The sequence below is a fragment of the Leptonotus elevatus genome, chromosome 16 (genome assembly GCF_054856555.1).
Source record: "Leptonotus elevatus isolate MCC_2025b chromosome 16, RoL_Lele_1.0, whole genome shotgun sequence".
Lineage (NCBI taxonomy): Eukaryota > Metazoa > Chordata > Actinopteri > Syngnathiformes > Syngnathidae > Leptonotus > Leptonotus elevatus.
Window position 1 is genome coordinate 16,709,316 of NC_141254.1, and position 17,985 is coordinate 16,727,300.

The window sequence follows — 17,985 nt, forward strand, 5'->3', positions numbered from 1 at the left end:
ATAGAAATAATACATAAAGGAGAAGCAGACAAGTGGAGGACAGCACAGCAGCGTGAAGAGCTTCCTAAAGCATTTGAACTGCTGAAACGTCTGCAAGCGACAAGTAAGTTATTTACACTGTTTGTTGTAATATAGTCATTTATAGTAAGTAATTGTAATGAGAATGTTTCCTGTGTAATCAAACACAAGTTGTATTTAAAATATTTGTGTTGATTCATCGTGAAAATTCCTGTAAGTGGATCCAGCTGACTGAGCTGCACTGCGTCCCACATGGGTGTGTGTGTGTGCGTGGGTGCGTGTGTGTGTGTGTGCGCGTAGGCATTCACCGACCCTCTCTTGTGCAATACGGTCTGGAATGTTGAATTAGTGCGAGCCACCTCCAGCTTAACATGAGGATTATTCCTGCCACCAAATATTCTGTTTCCGTACATTTATAAACCCCTTAAAAACAAAAAACAAAAAAGTTCCACCTTACTGGCACAACTTAATGAGAGCTTTAAGTGAAACTTTCAACCTTTACACAAAATAATGCTTAGTTTAACTTGCTGACACTTCAAATCATTCAAAATACTTGTACTCATTGATTTTACAACAGTAATATTGTCAAATATTTTAATAATCATATTTAAAAAATATATTTTTTTCTTGGATCAATAGTTTTAACATTATTCAGTGTCCCCCCCCCCCCCACTTGTTTTTGTTACTTTCCCACGTCCTTCTTTTCCTGGTGCCTTGATGCAAGTTGACAAGCAAAGCGGGTGGAATTTTTTTGAATGACTCTTTGGCAGCGGTGGCAAGTGTACTTAAAGTCTGTACTTAAGTGCAGATAACCTCCTTGGACCCTGGTAAAAAAATAAATAAAGAAAGAAAAAAAAGGGCAGATTCAAGTCCTGTATTTCAATAAAAATACAAAAGTAAAAATGAATGATTATGGTCAGTTACTTGTTTTGACAACTTCGCTCTCTCTTTCCTTCCATTTATTAACTTTCATAGTGGGAAGAAAATGTTGAGTAGCTAGCAAGCTAGCTAGCTAGCTAGCATTTGCTTGCCTCATGCTACTAAAACAAGACGGTAATAGCTAAATTAGCCAATGATAACTGGACAAAAAAAAAAACACATTACTAATGTTTTTACAGACATCGGGGTTCAGGTTTTTCTTTTTGACCTTAAAATGGCTTCCCTTAACCAGAAACCAGGGTACAAATGTCACAAATGAAAATCCGGAATAGAGTGAATCCGCAATAACCGAACTACAAAGTAGTGAGGGAACATTTTAAGCCTATTTTGACAAAGTAGTATAAAGTACAGATATCTGTTTCCAAATTAAGGAAGTAAAAGAAAAAGGTCATACAATAAAAATCGACTTGAGTACAGTAGTGGAGTATCCACAAATCCTCAATTTAAATAATAGCTTGGTAAAATCTAAAACTAATACTAAAATTAATAAAAACTAAACAAAAATCTGAAAAACTGGATTTGAAAAACCCCCCAAAAAAACTAAAAACTATGTATAACAAAAAATGAAAAATGATTACAACCCTGGTTTGTACTTTAGCCCCCACCATCACTATTCATCATTCACCCGGCCGACTTTGTCATCCACCAATGTAATTCACACACCAGGCCCATTACAGCATATAAAAATAAAATACCAGCCCTCATGGGGAATAACAAGATCCCAATGGGGTGCAAAAAGTGACTGCACAAGTACTTCCTAATATGTCCTTTGTACCATCTCCAGGCTTTGTGATGGCTCCCAGCAGACCTGTTCCCATGATGCTCATTTACCTGCTTCTCTTAAGTGCTTCCACTTCCCAGCCTACGACAAAACGAGAGCCAAGGGCCAATGGGACGACGCGGCCCCCCAGGCCCCGCGCGTTCCCGTCCGAGGCCCTCGCGCTCCCCCCGGACGACTATTACGACACAGATTCCGACGTTACCACCGTTCGACCCGAGACCGTGTCTGCCAACCGAGGAACGTTGCAAAGGTGCGACTACAACCCCTGTGAGGAGGACCAGCCCGCTTGCATTGAGCTGGCGGCCGCCAATAACTGCTTGTGTCCGGGGTCGACGTCGAAACTCGAGGCGCCGCAGCCTCCTTTCCTGAAAACGGTGACCTGGAACGGTTCTGACGTGGTCCTCCGCTGGTGCGCGCCTCACTCCTCGGTGAAAGCCTACAAGGTGACGGTCGGCGGGGCCGAGAAGCAAACGTTCGGGGGGAGCAGACGCAGCGGGGGCGTGGGCCCCATCGAGAACACCGCCAAGGTTTGCCTGGTGGCGCTGAACGACGCCGGAGTGAGCGAGGGATCGTGTTTAATGTACCAGCCCGAGAACCGCAGCGCGTCTCTGAGGGCGGGACTGATAGGGGGCGCTCTGGGGCTCTTGTTGCTGCTGCTGTTGGCTGCGCTGCTCTGGAGACGTCGGCGGCAGAGGAAACTGCAGAACGGCATCTCCGCGAGAGGCACGGCTGAAACCTAAACACACACTTTCGCAAGAGACACTTCACGCTGGGGTGACGACGGTCGTTTTTCTTTTTTCTTTTTAAATAGCAAGACAAGCACTCAACTTTTTAAGGGTTCCGTAAGTATATACCTGAGAGGTATCAAAATAGTTCATTATCCCCAAAAACATGTAATTACACACACGCAAAGAAAAAAACTGTTGCTTAAAAAAAAAAAGTTGCAGTTTTGTGGAATAGTAAACAAAAACTCTCCCAAAAAAATAAAATGATTGTCCTGACTAAAACTAGACTAAAATGTTGACAGTTTTTGTTGACTTAACACTAGACAAATAAAACTGTTTCCTTGGACTTAAATGCTAGATTTATAGTTGGCTAAAAATGGACTAAATTAAAACGGGATGAATAAAAACTAACAAGCGGGGCTGAAACTTGGACTAAAAATGACCGAGACTAAATAAACAATTATTTTTATATAAATATATAATTAACACTTTACAAATCCTATTTCTCAGTTGTTGTAGTTCGAAATCCCAAAGGAATGGAGCCAGTTCCAACCAAGGTTATTTTAGTTAACTAAAACTAACGAAAAAACAAAACTTAAAAAAAACAATTTTGTTAACGAAATAAAATAAAAACGAAAATGCTTTAAAAAAAAAACCTAAAACTAACTGTGGTAATCATCATCATGAGCCTTTGGAGATGATTTATTTTGATCTTTAAAAAAAAAAGAAGAAAAAACGTTTTTTTTAAAAGTACAGTTTTGTATTTTTTTCACAAAAACATTTGAGTTCTCTATAGTGCTAAAGCCACAGAACCAAAAACAATGCACTACCACAAAACTACAAAAAATATGTCATGTATTATGTAATATACAGTAACAAAATTGATAAATTATATATTTTTTTAGACCTTACACATTCACGCAAACATTCATACATATCAAATATATTTATGTATTTGTTTTTGTTTACTATTCCACAAATCAGTAGTCAATATAAAATCGACAATATTCTATTTTAGAATAGGATGCACAAAAGAAAATGTGTGGAATGAAAAATTTATTTATTTATATATATATATATTTTTAAACATGATTGAGTATAGAATCGTGGAAGTGCCAATGTGGAGCAAACATTTCTGACTGGCAAAACTAACTTCGAACCTATTTGTATATTTTAAAACGTATTTCAAGTACCGGCACGTTTGAACGTACTTGTGGGCTAAACGCTAATAACTATCGGGGTATTAACTTGTGCATGCATTACAAATACACGTTCCCAAATTGAGTACGGGATTTGTAATTTGTATGATTTATTATGCTAGCAAGGTTTCTGTTTGGCATTCTTTTTTTAAATGATACCAACTGGGTCTGCGCATGCGCACGTGCGGTCGAGCAATACTTGGAAATACTTTAGTCAATGTATTATGCTCGTTATGATATATATATTGACTTTTTGCACTGTTTTCTTCCCATCTACATATTTTAATCAATCACATATTTTATAAATTTAAGTCAATGTGTGTGTATATATATATATATATATATATATATATATATATATATATATATATATATTATAATTTACTTTCATGTTTATATGATGTCATTTTAATGCTACTCGTTTATGTCATGTCTGCACTACAAATTCCTAGTAAGTAACTAGTTACATGGCAATAAAACCAGATTCTGATTCAGGTGATTTAAATGCGTTTAAAAGGCATTTGCCAGTCAAAAATGTTTCCTCCACGTTGGCAGATCCACAATATATAAATTATAACACACATCTCTGCTGTTGCTGTTGTTATAATGTGCAATTTTTCTTTTCTGTGTTGGTAAGTCCCTTATCATACCATTTGATGCAAGCAAAAATCTTTTTTTGTGTAGTTTGAAGTGGTGTGGAACTGCAATGTTTTTTTTTATGTGGATCTCAGATGGTGAGTGTTTTTTTTTATTTTTTTTACAGTGTACAGTTGAGAAACCATTCCAAATGTGTGGGAGTGAAGTGTAGGTGCTTGATTCTTCTGCCAAGTTTTATAGAGGAAAATAAATCCCTCATGACACATTTTACAGATAAACAACAGACGGTAGATTTATTTGTATTTATTGCTTAAAGTAAAGTCATTAAGTCAGTGCTGTGCATGTTTCTGCGCGCGTAGAGTTTGGACCTCCAAGACACCACCAGGAATCGAAATACTGGACAGGCAAAAATATTGCCCAAAAAATCCTAATGACGTTTGTACAGAGTAAACCCATCTGTACGGCGATGACGTACAGATGACATGAAAAAGGTCAAACTCATATTTAAGATCCTTAAACTGACTTGCTTGCGGTATGATACCAATCTAATGAATTAAGTCATAATGCCACAAAATATTAAACGTGGCATTGATTTTATGCTTTACCTCTCTGTGACAAGTGTTTTTTTGTTGTTGTTGTATGCCAGTGTTGGAAAAGAATGTTACCTTTTTTTTTTTTTTTTGTCTACGCACAGCAAATTCTGAAATCTTACTGCTGTACTGTATACATTTTGTTTATGTTTTTGACTATTAAACAGCATTGCAGTCCAACTGTGTGTCTTTGCTGTTAACCGATCTGAATGGCCGTGCGACTTCATCCGTCATGTTGTCGGAAGTTTGAGCGTTCAACCGTTGTTTTTGCAGCTGTGGTAAAACTTTTTTTTTTTTTTGGTGGGTATAGATTTCACGAGAATTGTTTCATTCCATCTGAGACTTGACAGTCAGTCTTCCGTTACTTGGCTGGTATGAGGCCATGATAAGAAAGAATGTCCAGCATTTCAAATTTTCCGGTTCACAGAATGAAACTTTTCTTTCCTGGTGGAAGGAAGAGAGTGTATTCTTTTCTGGAGAAATTGCGTGTGAATGCTGAAAGCTAATATTTGAATGCAGGTGGAAAGCTTTATTCACTTAAGTGTCATGCCCATGGATACATTTGCAATGGAAGTGGGATTCGAACCCCCCCCCCCCCCCCATCCTTGCTTACGGGCCAATGCACTTTAACACCTGGGAATGATAAGGTGCATGGGACGGAGTGGGAGTGGAAAGTTGGATTTGAATGTCTGTCTAAATTAAAAATCTGTGAGGAAACTCTGATATTAAATGTTAAATTGTGTGAAAACTGTAAGTACGTTGAATGAGGAAAAATATGGGCCCGGGTGGCGTGAATGTTTGGAGCAAGTTGAAATTGGAATGGTGTAAATCGGATGCTGTATGTGAGGAAACTAATAAAAAAAATAAAAAAATTTTTTTGAAAAAACGTGGTGAATGCTCAAAGCATTCACAATTAGGTCGATTTGGTGATTTCACACAGTATCCTGTGGGTCTTGAAAATGTCCAAATGCTAAAAAAAAAAAAAGGTCTGGCAATGAATGAGTTAATGAACCTTGCACCCATGTTTTGGGGATGTGACAGGAAGACAGAGTACTTAGAGAAAACATACAAGAACACGCAAAGCTTACACAAGGCAGGCTCGAGCCGGCCGGGACTCGAACCATAGCATCGTGTGCTCTCCAGTATCCACTGTATATGTAGATTAGATGAGAAGCAGCACATTGTGATTTTCTTGCGAACTTGTTTTGTCATTTCCAGCATTTTAAGTGAGTGACAAAGCAGATTACGGCTGGTGACTCTTTCGTTGTACGTGGACAGATTCTGCAACATGGTTTGCATCTGATGTGTTATCACCTTCGCAAACAGGCGTCACGTTGAGTCACCCATTCGTTGTGACAGACAGGACTGCATTCACTACATTTGGGCTCACAACAAACATTTTGTTTGCGTACGTGTCACCAAGTCCCGTGACAATCTGCGATTTGGTGACTCGCGGTGACGCAAGTGGATTTGTATTCATGTGTTTGTAATGTGCGGACTAATGCTTAGCAATTTTTTATTGTTGCAATAATGGCTGTGAACTCAAGTGTTCCCCCATTTGGAACATGCAGTGAGGAGGTAGCCTGTTTTGAATACTAGCCTTCATTAGCCAATAGTATTAGATCTTTGCTGCTCTCTGCTGGCGGCAATATTAAAATGCATCCATCCATAAGTTCATCTCAAAATTCTGATGTGAATTTGAGTATGTTGGGTATGCATATTTTCTAGCTTGAAGTAATACCAAAAAAAAGTGGCAACAGACTACAAGAAGGTGTTTTCGACATTTTGAATTTTTTTTGTGCGGCATTCTAAAGGATAATTTTACAATGTGGAATTCGCAGTACACGTGCATCTTCAGTAAATTAGAATATGGTGAAAAATAATTATCAGTCAATGTGTCAATTCAAAAAGTGAAACTCAAGATTCAGTAATCATTTTCATGTGTATGTCAAATTTAAAAATGTCCACTCTGTCATAGTGATATCAATTGATATATATATATATATATATATATATATATATATATATATATATATATTAGAAATAATAATAATAATCTGAAATTCTAAATATAGTTACAGGTACAGGGGTCAGCTTGCTAACTGAACCATGCGGCTAAGTAAATGTCCACCATTGACTCATAAAATTAGCATTAGCAAAACATTAGCCAAAAATGTCCACCCTGTCAGTAAACTTCCATATCTTTCTGCAAAGAGTTAGCTATAGTTAGCATTAGCACAATATAATAGCTCATTACTTGGCAAGTAGAAGTGTCACTCTTATGTAATTAGGTCATTAAAAAAACAAAAACAAGATTAATTACCATACATTTAACAACCAGTATTTAATTTGCACTTGCACAGAGAAATTCTGTATAACGAATTGTTATTTCTTTACTCAAGCTTTCACGGGGCATATAAAATGTTTTCTAAGTAGGTCAGCGCTCATTCGAGTACTTTGTTGCAATGAGGTCACCCTGTAAACTCCCGTTTCTTTCTGTAGAATATATGACCAGTTCCTAGAGGGCAGAGGAGGACACAAATTGACTTTATTGTTTGGATCTTTCTGCTCAGACCACGACAGTGAACGTTAAGAGGATTCACTTCGGAGAATATGTCCGATGATTTTGTGTTAAGCGTCAGCTTGTTACACGGTGCGTGCGCATCCCGTGTGATTCCACACGCACGCACCTTTTATATCCGCTTCAATGGCAATCAAAGGCACCGTCCTGTTCTCGTTAAAGATCACTAGAGGTCATTAGTGTAGAGCGAGTTCATAAAGCACCTTAGGCATGAGCTCAGTGATAATGGAAGAGGGAATGGAAATGAGTTCGTGCTACTATTTTCGTTTTGTTTTTAAGAGACATTTAAATTGTTTGCTCGACTTTTTTTTTCCCATCAGTGTGCCCCCGTCAAGTGCTTTTTCATGACACGTGCGAGGAATTCAGGTCACCATGGCAACCTGCCATTGCACAACGGGACTTATAGGCAAAGAGCCCGAGTTATCCATCAAGACTGTCACAGACAAACAATCGGATGTGACCTCAGGGGGGCCGGCATTCCCCCCCCCCCCCCCCCCCACACACACTTAGAACACAGGCACACAATCAATGACATTTGATCTCCTGACACATCATCAAGCTGAGGTCACGAATCTCTATACCGTTTGTTTTTTTCATCTATTACATAAAATGCTAAAATGCTAAAACATGTCAATGTATTCAATGCGGGATAATCCTCATAATGGGTAAAATAAAAAATAAATAAAATTCTCAAATATGCTTCCCAGCTTTTCTGCCCACAATCTCACCTTTGATCGACATCAATTTCCCCCAAAGGAATTCAAATGAGTACTATCAGATTCAAAAGTCAAATGTTTTAAGAGTTATTAATGCTTGGGCTGGAAATGAGTTGCACCTTTTGTTCCTGACTTATGCTTAATAATTTTTGCATCATTTGCTAAAAAGCATATAGGCTTGATAAAAAAAAAAGAGCAGAAAATGACATGACATTTGTTCATTGATGAGACAGAAACCAGTACGAGTAGTCACCGACACCATAAGTCGTTTTGAAACACAAAGTTTTCCACAAAAAAAGACCAATATAGCATTTTTTCCTTAAAATTGCATGAAATTAATAGCAATTTTCTATTATTCAATTTCAAGGTACTGATTTCAAAATGGCCATAGGAGTGCGGCTAATACTGGTATTTGCCGCCCTCTTGTGGACGTTTTAAAATATGAAATAAAGCCTGGTATCGAACTGATACGATACTTGGTATTGGTACTCGCCCATTCAATAGTATCATAGAAGAGTTATTAGCGGTGCAATATACCTGATTTGCTTGCCGGATGATCTCAGTGGCGCTGCTGCCATATGGGTCTTTAACCGTGTAATAAACCTGCAGGGACATGAAGCCAGAGCTGTATTTAACCTTGCCAGATCCCCGAGCAGAGCAGCTGTTCTCACGGTGCCCAATTTCAGAGCGTCAAAGGGAAATCTCACTATTCCAAATCTGCAAACGACTACTTTATTTACAGCTACGGTGCCTTGTGAAAGTCTTAGCCCCCCCCCCCCCCCCCCCGTGAACTTTTTGACCTTTTACCACATTTGAGGTTTCAAACGGCAAGATTTTTGTGTGTGTGTGTGAAGAATCAACACGAGTGGAATACAATCGTGATGTGGAACAAAATGTATGCAATATTTTCAACTTTCTTTACTAATAAAAAAAAAAAAAAAAGACACCCCCTTTTCTCTCTGATTTGAGAAGTTCCCTGATGATTTCTGAATGATACACGTGGCAAAAGTTTGGGATGCATTAAGATTTATTTATTTGTGTGTCCTGAACATAATGTATATATATATATTTTTAAAACTTTTTTAACAGTGCTTTGTGAAAGTATTAGCCCCGTGATTTTTTTGTTTACCCTGTCAGGCTTCAAACATTAAGATGTGTGTGTGTGTGTGTGTGTGTGTGTGTGTGTGTGTGTGTGTGTGTGTGTGTGTGTGTGTGTGTGTGTGTGTGTGTGTGTGTGTGTGTGTGTGTGTGTGTGTGTGTGTGTGTGTGTGAAGAATCAACACTTAAGTGGAATAAAATAGTGAAGTGGAACAAAATGCATGCAATATTTTCACATTTCTTTACAAATAAAGAACTGAAAAATAGGACACTCTCTTTTCTCTCAGTGCAGCCAAGTGGCCTTAGAGGCGATGATTTCTGGGTGATCCGTGTGGCAAAAGGTTGGGATGCATCAAGATTTTTTTTATTTTTAAGAATCACCACAAAATAGAACATGATCATGAACAAAATTTATATGACATTTAAAAAAAAAATAATATATATATATATAATTAATATTTTTACACACAAAAACATTCGCCCCCTTTTCTCTCAGTGCAGCCAATTGGCTCCAGAAATTCCCTGATGATTCCTGGATGATCCATGTATGTGGCAAAAGGTTGGGATGCATCAAGTTTAAGGAAAAAGGATAACGTCAGAAAGCCAAACGTCACTGCAATAGCTCAGCAATAACACATCATCAAGACAAGCTTCATGGTGTATTATTTATTCCTCTGCAAAGATGCATGAAAAGGATTATCCGTACAAAGTCAGTGAAGAGATGCTCCAGTTAGGAAGTTTGCACATTGAAGAAACAAGCCATGCGTAAAAAAAATAATAAAAAAATCCAGGTCTGTGACATGGCCAGATGTTGAAGAAAAACAAATCCCAATTACCGCAAGCACCTCTGGCATCGCCGCACGCAAGCTGGTGTTGAATTTAGAGATGAATCAGGGCCGGATTATTCACCACACATTCACACAGGACCCAGAGCACAAAAACTTGACCCGTGTACTATTCATTAATGGGGATTAATAAAGACATGTAAACCTTTCTGAAGCATGTGGGCCTTAATAATAGGAGGCAGCTTTTGATTCGGTGCATTAAAGAAATGAATATGATTATGCAACGGGAGTTAACATCAGCATACTTTGGCCGTCTGCCATCCGCTGGGATCAATAGCCATTAACACCAATGTGAACGCAGTCACAAGACAGCGAGGATCTGCATCCCTGCGGAGTGTTTCACCATAATGGGTGGGGTGGGGGGGGTGTGCCGCTTTTAGTTACAGTAAGAGCAACCTCTCTCGTGCGCTCCCTCCTCCCCCTCCCTTCTCACCGCTGCCGCCGAGCTATGCCTCCCGACTGACAATGTCATCAGGGCGCTTGGATGTAAACACACCCAGCAGACTGGACAATCTGGGTCACTTCCTGGCTGCATTAGAGAAGATATGGCGAGCCAAATGTGTTAGGATGTACACGCACACGCACGCACACACACATATCTCATCACTTGATAAAAACAGGCCACCAGTGGTGATGAAATCCACCAAGAAGCACAGGTAGTAAAGATGATGAAAGGAGCCTGTGACGAGGGAGGACATGTCTTCTTTTTTTTTTTTGCTCCACTTCTCTTTCCCTTCTCTCTCTCGTGGGCGCATTGTTCATTAAAAGACAGGCGCCATCATGCAATATTGACACTGGCTTGCACAAACTTTGGGATTTAGAGGAACTCTGCAGACTGTGACTATGCTGTTCCAACTCAGGCAGTTAAAAAGGACGGTTTTTCTTTGAAAGTGTCCATGCGATTCTTCAAAGATTACGATGGACAGGCAGACTGCACAGCTCAGACAACACCGGATGTGTTTTCGTCGACCATTACAAGAGCATGAAATCGCAGATTATTGATTGATATGATTATTAGCGATACTACAAGTCAGGGATGGGCAATTGGCGGCCCACGGGCCACACTCTGGAGTAGTCCCTTGACTTTTCACAAAACAAAAATATTTTATTATTATTATTTTTTTTATTGGTTACACATATGCATTGACTGGAGTTTTAAGTTGTAATATCAACATTCACCATTAAGACTGCAGACATGGCTCAGTTGCGCTTCGACCGGTTCTTATACTCCAACATAAGTAGGCCTCATCATTTTTGTGGATTTGGAATGATATGCTGTGAAAATATTTCAATAACATTGAAATTTCGAATGTGTTAATTAAAAAAAAAAAAAAAGTTCTTGCACATAACTCATTTACTGCCATTGTCGACTATAGATATAAAAAATTCATTCTAACTATTTCAATTAGTTTAAATTTTTTTCCACTTTTGTTAACAAGAGTATGAAAACATAGAAACATTTTTTATTGTACTATTTATAACAGATATAAAATTAGTGATTAATCGTGAGTTAACTATTGAAGTCATGCGATTAATTACAATTAAAAAATGTTATCGTCTGACGTAATTAAAAAAAAAGATTACTAAAAATTAGGGGCGTTAGGCGATAAAATGTTTTAATCGTAATTAATCACAGAAATTCACTAGTTAACTCACGATTAATCACAAATTTTATATCTGTTCTAAGTGTACAATAAAAATAAATCTAGGTTTTCATACTCTTGTTAACAAAAGTGGATTTTTTTTTAAACTATTTGAAATAGTTGAAAGGAATTTTTGACGTCTATAGCCGTCAATGGCAGTGAATGAGTTAATCAGTTAGTTTGCTATTAAGCAGTTTGGTGCTATACCTGAATGTTTGCACAACTTTGCACTGTCATAGTATCTTGTTTTGTTGTTGTTTGCATCAATACCCTTTGTTTAGGATCGTACATTAATGGATTTATACATGTATTGAGAAATGTACTATAAAAAATTAAATACCTATATTGACAGCATGTATTTTGGTTCTACGACATCTATTTTTTACTATTATCTAGCAAAACCGAAGATAATATCTCCCCTTATAAAGCAATTTATCCCAACGTTTCAACCAAGGAGGGCTCATATTTTTAGAAAAATCTCACTGCACATCAAGAAGCAAAAATGTCACCAAAAATATTTACTAAAATAATGATGCGCTTGTCTCAGTTTACTGACATATTTACTTTGGTCAGGATCAAATCTGAGTCTGCTCGTTTGAACACGAAGCTGATATAGAACCTGCCTGTCTTTATATAGATGGATGCAAAAAGATACATTTGTCGTAGTACATACATTATAAATCACTGCTGTAAAGGATGAAAGCATTACCTGTCTTGGTCGTGTAGATCAGAGTTGCCAAACTAATTCTCAGCACGAGCCACATCGTTATGACTGTGAAAATAAATATACAGTACAGTAGACACACCATCATATTATCACAAATACACAATCGTCCCGGCAGTTGATCATTAAAATAAATCAAGTTTAAATCATAAGTGATGGAAAATGGTGGGCACACAAATAGTTAAGCATACAACCATTGTTCATTATTGTAAAAAGCAATTTAGTGAAAGAAAAAAAAATAGGCTTGTAATCTCTGTTAAAAGCAAAGAAAACCTGCAATTTCAGTACAGAACGAAAATAATAAACTTGTGTGGGCCACAAAAATTGATGCGGCGGGGCCAAATCAGTCCCCCGGGCCGCGCGCTTGACAAAAGCGGTGTTGCTGGTATAATATTGCTGAAATCTACTCTGAGCACAACAGGCCCCAAAATGAAGGAGGAAATCAGAGGCAGGACAGTAATAATGTGCTGTAATGAGAGCATAATGAGGATTATAACGCTGTGGACCAAACTCACCTCATGATTACACAAACCTTTTTGTTCCCCGGTAACAGTGCGGAGCGCTCGTCTCGGACGCCATATGTCGCTATTAAGGATTTAATCGGCCGGGAGCAGGTGGGCAGACTGGCCGACGCGTCCGTCCGTCACGGTGCCAGCAGAAGGGAGGAGAGCGTGCCAGTTCCCAGGTAACGCCGGTCAGCGGGATTGTTTACACCGGCAGTAAACAATCGACAGCTGACGGGTGTCACTGGGAATCTTTCCAATCAATCACAGTGAAGAATCTGAACATCTAACGGAGCAAAATGTTAAGCGGTAATGATTCCACAAAAATTCCACACTTACTTTAAAAACCATGTTTATTAAATTTAGAAAACACCACTTTTGTTAACAGTTTTGTAGCAATCGCAGGAAAGTACAACTGAAGGAGTGCTGTTGAGGCGGGCCTGGTCCGAGCCCTGAGCTTGTGTCCTGGTGAGCCTCTCTGCTGCTCAACGCGCCTGCAGGCATACGGCAGGCGGCGAAATCAGGTAGAAAAGTTGATTTGCAAAGTCCCTTTTATATTAAGGTGGAAATCGGTTGCCGTTAGTGTCGCGGGGATGTCGGCTTCACCGCCCGAGGGGCTTCTGCACAAATGTAGGACCGAGGGACGCAGTACTGACTTAGTCCGAAGAGGAAGTGCAAACAATGTCTATGTGTGTTTGTTGGGGAGTTAACAGGGTTGATGGGGGTGTGACCAAAATAGCCCCGCCCCCGCCCCCCCCCATCACTCATCAAGGCGCTGAAAGCGGCGACTCTCTGGACGGCGAGCCTGAGATATCTTCAGGCGGGAACACCGTGAGCGTGCAGGCTCGAATCCCGCCGAGCGACTCGGGTAAGTCAAACACTTTGTGCCACTCGTCTTTCTCGGGGTCGTACTTCTGAACTATTTCCACCATGCAGCGATTGTTCCACGAGTAGCCGCCCACCACGTAGATTTTATTCTCAAACACGGCCACGCCCACGTCGCTCTGGCCTCGCAACATGGCGGCGATAGGGGTCCACAAATCCAGGGCGGGGGAGTAGTACTCGCAGCTGAGCACGTCGTCGTAGTCGCTGGTGCCCCGGAAGTGGTTGCCGCCGATGACGTAGAGGCGGTCGCCCACCGTGCACATGCAGTGGAGGCCGCGCACGGTGGTCATGGGCGCCTTCTGAGTCCATTTGTCTGCATCTGGGTCAAAGCACATCAGTTCCTTCTGAAAGGTGTCGTGAGTGATGCCGCCTGTAGCGAGAAGAGAGGTTCTAATTAGCCTCCATGCCAACCACCAGAGGCGGCAAGTGTGACGGGATGAGCCAATCTGACTCATTCGCTCGCTCGCGTGTTGTGTAAGCGGGCAAAGCGGATGAAAAAAATATGGTCGCATTCAGTGGTGTCATAAATGATGAAGGGGCGGGGGGGGGGGGGGGGGCTCAAGTCATTTGGCATTCACTCTACAGTGAACTGATGACTACAAAAGTGGAGGGCCACAATGTGCTCACGCAAACATGCACAAACAGACTGGAGATGTCGAGACGCACGAAAGCTGAGGCAAAGTGGGGAGGAAAGGCAAAAAAAACAAAACAGGACATGTCTACAGGGAAGGCTTAAAATAAAGAGGAACACAATCCCAGCATGCATTTGGGTAGAAGCAAGCCCATCCCCGCCCCACTCGCACCCCCCCCAGGCGGAAAGACTCTAAAGCGAGAGCGGCGAAGATTTGCAAGCGCATCCACAGCAGAAACCGCTTCGGCTGCTGCCCTCAGATCGCGTGCTCGAAGATGCTTGAGCCGCCTTTTCGGGCTGGCCATGTGGCGCCTACTCAAGTGATCAAGTCAGACTTTCTTTCAACAACTGGCCCACACAGTGAATGCACTGAGGAGATATCCAGCTATCATTCATTCCCCCCCCCCCCCCATTTTCAATTCCTAATATATTTTTCACATTTCAATTTTAGGATCTGATAACAGAAAAAGCAAGAATGGATACCAGGGATACGATCTCTAAAGGATAGCCATTTTCAGCAGAAAGAAGATAATATTGTGTATAATTATTGTGATAAAATACCTTTAAAAAACACATTTTGCCACTTGCTGTCAACTGAAGATGACATCATGCGTGCTCAGGAAACAAGTAATGGCCAATCATGAGTGACTCAATGTGTTTTTAAAGGTATTAATTGTACATGAAAAATAATGAAGTTATCAAATTAAATTCTGGATAAAATCTGAACTTTTCATTACTGAAAATGGCTCAATGAGTCAAGGATCCCTTTAAGCAGCAAAATCCATCCATTTTATCCAACTCGGGGAGCGGCCATTTTGGGATTTGCTGTCGAACGAATGCGACGTAGCAGTGCTTCAGGTACAGGCCAATCAAGCCACAGCTGTTGTCTGCGTTTGGCCATGAGAAATTTGCAAGCTCAACAGTGATTGGTTGTTACCTGAGCAACTGTGATGTCATTTTCAACCGAGAGGAAAAGACAAAATGGCCACCCTTGAGATGAATAAAAATGGGTGGATTTTGCTGCTTAGTTCTTATTCCACAAACACATTATTAATCAGAAAACCATGTTTAGATTAGCGGGGCTAAAGAAAAAACGTATTGTAAAGATTTCTTTATTTTTTGCTTTAATGTCTGCGTGAAAAAAAAACGAGGCATGTATGGTCTGATGTAGTTATAGTAAAAATTGGTAAATTAAAAATGTGTCAATTTTATCAAATTTGAGGGAGGCAGTCTTGTCAGTGGACAACACACTGTACGCCTGTTGGCGTAATACAATTATTTTAAAGAATAGAACATTCAACTTACTTAAAACTACTTCGGGGGGGAAACACACAACAGAAATGTGTTATTAGTTCAACTTTGTGTGTTTAACATATTCATAAACTGTCCAACTAGTTTCCATAAAAATTTGTGGTAGAAGGCGACAAACACACAAAAAAAAGCTATTTTATTTGAAGATTAAGAAAAGTAGATTTAACATGATTTTGAATGTTTTTTTTTTAAATTATTTATTTATAATGTGCAAGTCTGAAAACTGTTCAAAAACCAGGACATAATGCTTACTTAGCCTTGGTCTGCATTCTTCTGTGTGACATTCTACTTCTAGTTATAAATGAGTGGGAAGTTGTCGAACAACAAACTCAAAGCTCGTTTAAATCCTGAAAAAATACAACATAAATAACCTCTAACGGATCGTTTTTTTTATTCCCTTTCAAGATGACCTCATCATTCACCCGTTTCCCCGCAAACATAAACAAACTCGTCACATTGTCAGGTTCAATGTTAGGCCGTCAGTCAGCCTAAGACCGTATGAGCTCTTGCGTTAAATTAAAAACAACCCCTCAACAAAAGGCACCGCCAGAATGGCTGATTTGATATAAAAGTGCTGTACAGTCCTCCTTCGCACCTCCTCAGTCAGCCCACTGCATCTTGGAGGCGTGTTGTGTGAAAGCCAACACTTAACCTCGTGTAACCGACAACAAGCATAAGGCATTTTCTTGAATCCCTTTCGTGAATAACTCGCCGGATGACCAGCAATGTAAAATATGACTGAAGCTGGAGCACGAAGCAAAAGTGAAGTGAAAAACCATTTCCAACCGCAGAACCTCAGCATGCTGGCACTGCGGTCCAGAGGCGCCGCGGCTCTCAACCGCTCCGCTACTCGCATCCTGAACTGCGCCACACCACTTGAGCTGTGACGGTCCGTGGGCTGAGTGCATTTGTCAGGTTCATCCAGCTGACAGAATACCTTCAGACAGCCGAGCGGCGCGGCCGTACAACGGGAGCTGATCCGCTGTGACAGACCAACACAGAAGTGCACTTCAGCGTGGATCACCTTGCACAGCGGCTCTAATCCCCCCCCCCCCCCCCCCCAAGACCCCAGGGTGCTGCAGGGCCCTCGGTGCAACAAAATTTCTCTAATTGGCCATTTACCTGGCGGCCTTAAGCATTTAAAGCCCTGCGCTATATTTAAGACTTTTTTCAAAAGCGGCACTTGCAATCTAAGATGAGACTCTTGGAAACACTCCAAAATCCTCATCATAATATGCAACCGCATAATACAACTTAATCAAACTATGCTCGCCACTCATCCACTGTGCTCAGCAGAAGAAAATGTGTTAGCAACGCAACCCTGCGGGCTGTAGCCATTGAGAGGTAGCTGGCTAAAAGCAGATGATTGGTCGCGTGAAACCCGGTTATTCATTCATTCCTTCGCTTAATCTGTTTGACGAACTGGAAAATTGGAGGTAAATAGATCGAGGGTGTGCTTCCACACCACATAAGACGGTCACACGGTTTTGATGACAAGCAAAATAATATACGGAAATATTTGATTTATCATGTTGACGGATTGAGTCTATGACTTCATTTAAGATGATCTAAATAAATTAGCTCATAAAAAGGGATAGTAAACCCCAAAAATGATTCATAAAAATGCTCTATGCAGGCTCTAAACAGGGTATTCTGATTAATATTGTGTGAACTATGAAATAAGCAGCAAAAGCCATGTGTTTTTATTCATCTCGGGTGGCCATTTTGCCTGTTGCTGTCCACCAAAAATGACAACACAGGTAATAACCAATCACGGCTTAGCTTGCCAATGTCACCTGACCAAACTGAAGAAAACAGGTGAGCCGTAAATGGTTATTACCTGCCAACGCCACATGACCAAACTTAGAAAAAAGGTGAGCTGTGACTGGTCGTTACCCGAGTAACTGTGACGCAATTTTGCAAAATGGCCGCCCCCTAAAAAAAATAGGTGGAATTTGAGTCTTAATATTCTACAAAGGCAATATTAATCTGAACGCCGTGTTAAGACTCGTGGGGGTCGCATACAACATAATGTAAAGATTGTTTTGTCTTGATTTCCCCTTTCTAAGTCAAAGATGAATATGTCACCTCTAAACTACTCCGAGTTGGCTCCAATGTGCAGGTGCTGTCTGCGCATTAGTCCAAACTACTAATGTGTATTCCTTTTGGGAGGATCGTGCTCAGCCACGCTCTCTCAAA

At 40.3% G+C, this 17,985-nt stretch overlaps 2 protein-coding genes across 5 annotated transcripts in view; one reads left to right on the plus strand and one right to left on the minus strand.

The window, feature by feature from the left end:
• On the plus strand, positions 1 to 5,029 carry LOC147161038 (LRRN4 C-terminal-like protein). The gene is made up of 2 exons (XM_086097833.1): positions 1 to 103; positions 1,742 to 5,029. The coding sequence occupies exon 2, from the start codon at positions 1,750 to 1,752 to the stop codon at positions 2,476 to 2,478; it is 729 nt and encodes a 242-aa protein (XP_085953959.1). The 5' UTR covers positions 1 to 103; positions 1,742 to 1,749; the 3' UTR covers positions 2,479 to 5,029.
• Positions 5,030 to 13,294: 8,265 nt separating this feature from the next.
• The window catches only part of klhl13 (kelch-like family member 13), a 28,247-nt gene continuing 23,556 nt past the window's right edge, over positions 13,295 to 17,985 (minus strand). For all 4 annotated transcript variants that reach the window (XM_086098786.1, XM_086098784.1, XM_086098785.1 and 1 more), the window contains one exon: positions 13,295 to 14,214. In XM_086098786.1, coding sequence (XP_085954912.1) covers positions 13,727 to 14,214 — 488 coding nt within the window. In that variant the 3' untranslated portion in view covers positions 13,295 to 13,726. The remainder of the gene's footprint in view (positions 14,215 to 17,985) is intronic.